The following is an 8,612-nucleotide window of genomic DNA, read 5'->3' as shown; positions in this document are numbered from 1 at the left end:
GGTTGTGGTGATGGTAGTGATGTTTGTGACTGCAATGTGATGGTGGAAGTGGTGGTGGTGTTGGGGGGGGGCAGCCACAGTGGCATTGATGGTGGTACGTGGGTGAGGGCGATGAATATGATGATGATGATGATGACCACAACAATAGTGGTGGTAGTGGTGGTGGCACTAGTGGTGGTGGTGGTACTAGTGGTGCTGGGAGTAATGGTAGTGGTGACGTTGGTTTCTTGTTTACCAGGGCAGTGAAGAAGAAACATTACAAACGATAAAAAAAAAAACCCCAGAAAATAGAAATAAAACAAAACAAAAAGATTTTATTTAGCTTTCGTTCAACACCTACACAGAAATATATTTATACATTGATGACGACAATGATAACAGCAACAACAACAACAACAACATTTCTTTCCATAATCATCGTCATCATTTTAACATTTATTCTTCCATGTTTGTTTGTATGTGCGTCAGACAAAAATTCATTGAGGCAGAGTTTCTGTTTCCAGATACTCATCCTGTCACCAACCCCCTACCTATTTCCAAACCTGGTGATAATATTTTCCCCAATTCTGGACCCCTTTTTTTTTTTTTTTTTTTGCATAGAATATAACAAACAACACTGTTTGTATGAGGGTACTATTGTTTACAATTAGCACACAATAACAAGACAAAAACACACGCACACACACAAAAACACACACTCATACACTCATACACACATAACAAAAAAGTAACACACGGGCACACATATAACAAAAAGTTTAAGATGCACTAGGAGTCTTTCAGATGGAGAGTTTTATGCTGAAACTGTCGTGGCAAAGCTCATGTCTTATGTCTTCCTATCTCACTTAACTTTTGAAAATCAGAAAAGTCTGTGAAACTGGTTAAGCTTTTAGAAAATAAACCATCTAAATGACTCCAAGTGCATTTTCAACTTCTTTTTCCTATATTTCAACTCATGTCAAATAAAAGTACATAAAAGTACATTTTCCTTATATGACATAAGGGTGGCTGTGTGATAAGTAGCTTGCTTACGAACCACATGGTTCCAGGTTCAGTCCCACAGTGTGGCACCTTGGGCAAATGTCTTCTACTATAGCCTCGGGCCGACCAAAGCCTTGTGGGTGGATTTGGTAGACAGAAACTGAAAGAAGCCTGTCGTGTATGTATATATATATATATATATATATATATATATATATATATATATATTGAACTCAGAATGTAGTGATGGGTGAAATGCCACTAAAAATTTGTCCAGCATGCTAATGATTCTGCCAGCTCACTTCACTTCCTAAATAATAATAAAGCAGTGGACCACATAGCCTCTGAGTGTAAAATTTTAGCACCTGTAGAATACAAATCAAGACAAGACAGAGTTGGCTAATATCTACATTGGATAATGTGGCGGTGTTATAAAAATCAAAACTGCTAACAAATGGTACAAGCACCACCCTGAGGCTGCAACTGAGGGAGAAAATGTAACTATTCTTTGGGACTTACAGGTATGTACATACAGGACCATCATAGCAAATAAACAGGATATTGTTGTGGAAGACCCATACAATAAAGTTTGTTTATTGATTAGCATGAGCATACCTTGTGACCATGATATCTCGGCAAAAGAATTTGATAAGCTCAGAAAATATAACGATTTACTAATCGAAATTGAAAAGATTTGACATCTCAAGATGGATTTATAATACCAGTGATTGTAGGAGCACTTGGAATTATCAAAACGGTAACTGAAAATTATTTGAGAATGAAGCCTGGCGCTTACCATCCATGCAGGAAGTGCAAAAGATTGTCTTAACTGGTAATAATAATAATAGTATTTATTTTAATGGCCTATCAATGTATATAGTGAGTTTCTTTGCCCTAGGTGTCAGGAAGACATTCAGCAAGAAATGAAAACAAAATGGAAAGAAGGAAAATAATAATAGCGATAATATATTTTGTTATATAGATGACAGATGAAAAGAGAGATTAGAGTGACAAAGTACAAAGTACCACACAGAATTATGACAAAAAAACAATGGCTCATTTGACAACAGCAAAAACAACAGCAATAAAAGAAAACTGGGAATCACATTGAAGGCATCGGTTCTTGTCCGGTCACTGAAGATAAGCAATGTCAAGCCAAGTTAGTAGTTAGGTGGGTAACCACTCAGTAAACTAGATGCTGTCAGTAAAGCCTTGAATTCTTCATTGCTGCACAAAATCAAAGCCTCTACCCAACCACTAGGAACCACCAAAAGTTAATAATGAACTAGCAGGACCTACGGAAATTCCAGTGTAAGTCAGCAAATTTGAACACATTATGTTAACCCGTTACCTACCAGTGATCTCATATGAGATTACTTAAAAATTACAAATTTCGTAATTATCTGTCAGTATTTACACATATCTAACCTTTTTGCTATATCTACTAGGTATATTTCTCTGATATTCAAATGAGGTTTGCTAATTTTTCACCCAATATCTCGCTTATTTCTATTTAAAATGTTATTTTGAAATGTTATTTTGATCATTCCAGCATGTTTCTAAGGCTGTTTTATGCTAGAAATCAAAGTTTCATAAAAAAAAAATTCCAGTTAATAGAATTATGGGAGGTAATGGGTTAATATATTAAACACAAACAAGGAATTTCGAAAAATTCTTTTGAAATCCTACCATTTTAAGATAAAAGTGTAACATCCACAACTATTTGCTAACTAAGGTTATTTTACATTATTTTAACTATCTATTGATGTATCTTTTGTGTTAAACATCTCAACTGAGCCTGCGATTTGAACTCACAAATGCAGAGTAATGTAGACCTTCTTCGTCTCATGTGTATTCTCTTTCAATTTCTTTTTTTCACTGATCCTATTATCTCTGTTTCTCTCTTTGACTCCCCACTTTCACTTTATATATTTTTCTCCATTCGAGTTATTACCTCCCCTGGTGTAACACACAGACAAAATAAGAAGACTGCAGGCACAAGCAGAGTAATATCATAGATGAAAAATGCAGTGACTACAGAATGTGTAGAGGAGGAGGAAAAAAATGAATTAACCACATTGTGCCTGCTCTATGTGTGTGTGTGTGTGTGTGTGTGTGTGTGCACACGTGCATGCATCTTTGTATTTGAGTTTGTCCCCCATTAGTACTTGACGACTGTTGATGGTTTGCTTACATCCTCATAACTTAGCAGTTTCAGAAGAAGAGGCTGATAGAATAAGTGTGAGGCTTAAAAAATAAGTACTGGCGGTCGATTTTGTTTGACTAAACCTTTTAAGGCGGTGCCCCAGCATGGCCACAGTCTAATGACTGAAACGAGTCAAAGATAAAAAGATACAAGATGAGAAACAGGGGTCTTTCGAAATGATTAAAAAACATGCAGACAAATACACAGCCACGACCCCAGGGGCTTATATACACACACATACAGAACAGCACTACAAGGCACTGCAAACATATTACTTGGAGTATGTTTGATACAGGTAACACAACAAAACCACAACAAGATCCGGTACACAGCCAAAGCTTAAAGAGTTGTATCTGCGACATGAATTTGTAAGGGAATTAATATTTTTGAATCTAAATGAGGGGACACAACATTTCTACAACAGATAAGCGGCAAGGGTTACATGCTGTGTGTATGTACACGTGGGGAGGGGGGGGGGGGGGGGGAGGTTGCAGTCAAACTAACCTGAATTGGTAGAGGCGGTCGCCATTTACGGACACACCTGACATTCTCGTAAGAATACCACTGAAAATATAACCCAGTATAAATGACATGTATAGCAAATATGCAAATACACACACACACACACACACACGTGTATCTCAGTGTGTGTGTGTGTATACACACACACACACACACATATATATACACACATAAAGACATATACATATATGTATATATGGACAAATACAAGTAAAAACACAAGAGGGACAAATTTTCACAGAATCTTTCACAGGATCTTCAGTCCAGCAACAGAAATAACTGTTGGTAAACCCGGAATTGTCTCTCCAAATAATAATAATAATAATAATAATAATAATCCTTTCTACTAAAGGCACAAGGCCTGAAATTTGGTGGGGAGGAGACTAGTGGATTATATCGACCGCAGTGTTTCACTGGTATTTATTTTATCGACCCCAAAAGGACGAGAGGCATAGTTGACTTCAGTAGAGTTTCAACTCAGAACGAAGCAATGGGTGAATATCGCCATCAATATCATGTACGTATTTTGCCCTAGTATAAAAAGATGGGCTACAGCCATTGCTTGTCAGTTGCTTGACCTTCACCAGTTGAGTATGTCCCTTAGCAGCTGATGATATGTGCATCTCTGACCACAAGCAGAAGTAGTGGGGGAGCATCATAGCCATGCGTTGAGAGGAATTCTTTGGGGTTTGAATAATTCACCTTTGGAAACATGGGTGTTTCGTTCAACATCCTTAAACAACCCTTATTCAGGGACTTTTTGAGTGGGATGGGCAACTCAACCTGAAAAAAATTCCAACTAGGCCCGACCCACAAATTAATGCGCTCTTTATCTTGAAATGAGATCACCATGTCCCGCACATTTGGTTGTGATGCATGTGTCTGGGATAGTCATGGTGGGTATATTAAGCTTCGTATATTTTACCCTAGTGTCACTTTGATGGCATGCACTGGTCTCTCACTCAACAATAATAATAATAATAATAATAATAATAATAGGGCTTAGATGTTACCTTTCTGGATGAGTTGAAATCTGGAGTTGAAATACTGATGTCTTTATTAGCAACTGGCCAGAGTTTAAACATCGTCGACCCACTCCAGCCATCCTTACGAATACCATCCAATGCACTAAGTCCTTCAGACGGAGAGATGTCTGCTGTAGAATACAGATCCTTAACAGAACAGGGACGGCTTTCAACAGTGAACAGGTTGCATTCGTAGCCATGTTTTGCATCGAATGGTGGCGAGTCCTTGTGGAATTTCTTCAAGTCAATGGATGCTGTTGGAATAAAAGAGAAAAAGAAATTAATAAAATCGTCAAAAGAAGAGGGAAAAAATTAGTCAGACAAACTGGAATGGCATCGTTTTATAACCTACCTGTACATATGTATATATATATACATACAAATACACACAGACACACACATACTCATGGTATTAGTCAACTCCTGACCAGGTAGGACAATTTCTTAACTCAAGTCCAAGAAGTTCCAGTATTATTCTGTTACTCAGTTACTTATTTCAGTCATTAAACTACAGCTTTTCTGGAGAATCGACCCCAAGACTTATTCTCTGTAAGCCTAGTACTTAGTCTATTGGTCTAGTACTTAGTCTATTGGTCTCTTGCCGAACTGGTAAGTTATGGGGATGTAAACACACCAACATCAGTTGTCAAGTGATGGTGGAGGGAGGCAGACACACACAAACACACACACACATATACAACAATCTTCTTTCAGTTTCTGTCTACCAAATCCACTCACATGGTTTTGGTCAGCCCAAGGCTATAGTAGAAGATACTTGTCCAAGATGCCACACAGTGGAACTGAACCCAGAGCCATGTGGTTGGGAAGCAAGCTTCTTACCACACAGCCATGCCTCCACCTATGTGTGTGAATTTTTGAGCGGATATAATATTGCACAGCACCAAAACCAATTTCCAGCAGAATCAGTTAAAGATAAACAGTGGCACAACAGAGGTTGAGAACCAGAAACTAACTGCACTTCAGGTGTTTGCTTTCTCCGAGAAGAAAGTTCGGATCTAGTTCAAAACGGGGGCGCCAGTTTTCATTTATGTTTTACGTAGTGTTTTTGGTACGGAAAGAATTTCAAACTTCGTATACTTATCTATTTTGTGTTATAGAACAGAAAAATATTTTTGTATTCGAATTTATTTCATGTAAAAAATCATCTTATTTCGATAATTTCTACTAATCACTGACGTCTATTCAGTTGAAAACAGTTAGCGCTGTAACAGTGTATATCGTATTAATCCCCTAACCCTAACCCTAACTAGACTGTTAACCGTAACCATAACCCTAACCCTAACACTAACCCTAACTCTAGAATCCGAACTCTAAAATTGTTACACACATAGATACGCACAGCGTAATTTATTATATAAACAATATATGCGTATAAATTACGATTAAACCGGATGAAATATGTCACACGGAATAACATTTTTATGACCGCCCAGCAGTAACTCTATTCAGCTGAATAGACGTCAGTGATTGGTTGAAATTACAGAAATACGACAACTTTAACATGGAATAACTTGCGAATTCCTTTTTTTTGTTAAGAAGACTAAGAGTAAAAGATGTTTTATATGACACATTCTACCAGTGTCCCAAGTTTCAAAGTGTTTCGTTAGTGTTTCGTTAAGAAAATACTGGTGCCCCCGTTTTAAAATAGATCCGAAAGTTCTAATGACAACTAGGAGCCCTTCTAATGAAAACTAGGGGTCGGAAACTTCTCACTCCTGGTTTTTGGATGGTGGATAACTCTTTACTGAGTTCATCCATCCTTTGTCAAGTTTTGTTTTTTGGTCCTGCAGGCTGTCCAATGAAAACCACCCTCTTTATCATGTGATAAATAGTAATCCAAACATACTAGGAGTTGCAAGGCGTGGCTGTGTGGTAAGAAGCTTGCTTCCCAACCACTGAGGCAGCGAGCTGGCAGAAACGTTAGCACTCTGGGCGAAATGCTTAGCGGTATTTCGTCTGCCGTTACGTTCTGAGTTCAAATTCTGCCGAGGTCGACGTTGCCTTTCATCCTTTCGGGGTCGATTAAATAAGTACCAGTTACGCACTGGGGTCAATATATTCAACTTAATCTATTTGTCTGTCCTTGTTTGTCCCCTCTGTGTGTAGCCCCTTGTGGGCAGTAAAGAAATAAGAAGCTTGCTTCCCAACCACAGAGTCCTAGGTTCAATCCCACTGCATGGCACCTTGGGCAAACATCTACTATAGCCTCGGGCTGACCAAAGCTTTGTGAGTGGATTTGGCAGACAGAAACTGAAAGAAGCTCATCGTATATATACATATATATATATAATGTGTGGCATTGAACTTGATTGGGTGGCATTGATCCCATTATTATTACTATTATTATTAAGCAGGTGAGATGTCAGCATTCTTAGGGCACCAGCAAAAATCCTTTGGTAGGAATTTATTCCAGCTCTTTACATTCTAAACCCAAATCCAAATTTAGGTCAACTTTGCTTTTCACCCTTTCGGGGGTCGATAAAATAAAATATCAGCGAAGTACATTGGAGATGTAGTCGACTTGCTTCCTCCCTTCAAAACTGCTGGCATGTACTAAAATTTAAAACAATTACTATCATCACCATCATCATCATCATCATCACCATCATCATCATCACCATCATCATCATCACCATCATCATCATCACCATCACTATTGCAATTAATCCATTTGTGGTGCCAGTCGTAACATATGGTTCCGTATTAGTGGAGTGGAGCGTAACATACCTAAATAGATTCCACAGATGGTAATGCGATAAACAGCACCATACAGAACACAGTATGATTGACATCCAACGAATGTACATCTGTTTGTGAACAGGTTAGTGGTGGTGTTTGGTGGGGGTGCGGAGTGGATTGAATATCAAGGGAAGAAAGAATCAGGGAGTACTTCGAGAAGACAGTTAGGTAGGTTTGTCCCTACCTTTTAAACTCACAAAAAGGGCAAGCTACACGGGAATCAATTATAACGGTAAAAAAAAATGAAGCAAATACAATAATAATAATAATAATAATAATAATAATAATAATAATAATAATAATAAACCTTTCTACTAAATGCACAAGGCCTGAAATTTTGGGAGAGGGGACTAGTCAATTACATCAATCCCAGTGTGTAACTGGTACTTATTTCATTGACCCTGGAAAAATGAAATGTGCCTGAAATTATGTGGGTGAGAGCGCGTCGATTATGTAGGTCCCAATGCTGCTTGACTGACCCCAGTACGCAACTGGTACTTAATTTATCAACCTCAAAAGGATGAAAGGCAAAGTCGAACTCAGTGGAATTTGAACTCAGAACCAAAGTTTCCTTCTCATTTTCAATAGGGTCTAAGACAACAATTTGAGGGAAATATGGCTGCTATTTCTAGCAGGTCAAATAGAAGACACCAGTATTGCTAATTTTGAAAAAAATAAAATTTAGCCAGGTGTATTATGGTGAGATTACATGTGAGATTTAAGCAGGTGCATTATATGTTTTATGTACTAAGATAGTTGAGATTACAGGTGAGAGCCAGGTGTGTTGAAAATGTTTTGACGAGTTAGACTACAGGTTATATGAGAAATAAATACAATAGAAATGTCTACACGCATATGCAGGCAGTTATAATTTTTTTTTAATTCTAGACTAATTTAATTAGTATTGGTGACTATAATAGATTTCCTACATATAGTGGAATACAAACCATGTAAGCATACACACACGCATGCATGCACATATCTATGCGTGTGTGTGTGTGTGTATGTATACATACATGCACATCCCAGCTATCCATTTATACATACTTACGCACATGCATAAATACAAAACATTTACATACATTTATATATATATATATATATATATATATATATAT

At 37.6% G+C, this 8,612-nt stretch overlaps 1 protein-coding gene across 3 annotated transcripts in view; it reads right to left on the bottom strand.

Moving 5' to 3' along the window:
• The window catches only part of LOC106873194 (probable serine/threonine-protein kinase DDB_G0282963), a 95,239-nt gene that overhangs the window by 26,944 nt on the left and 59,683 nt on the right, over positions 1-8,612 (bottom strand). For 2 of the 3 annotated variants that reach the window (XM_014920432.2, XM_052974186.1), the window contains exons 2-3: positions 4,723-4,988; positions 3,692-3,751 (exon numbers count right to left, since the gene is read on the bottom strand). In XM_014920432.2, the coding sequence (XP_014775918.1) occupies positions 3,692-3,751; positions 4,723-4,988 (326 nt within the window). The remainder of the gene's footprint in view (positions 1-3,691; positions 3,752-4,722; positions 4,989-8,612) is intronic. The other variant, XM_014920433.2, reaches the window with a different exon arrangement.

The sequence above is a fragment of the Octopus bimaculoides genome, chromosome 18, assembly GCF_001194135.2.
Source record: "Octopus bimaculoides isolate UCB-OBI-ISO-001 chromosome 18, ASM119413v2, whole genome shotgun sequence".
NCBI lineage: Eukaryota > Metazoa > Mollusca > Cephalopoda > Octopoda > Octopodidae > Octopus > Octopus bimaculoides.
This window is presented reverse-complemented; position numbering and strand designations above follow the sequence as displayed.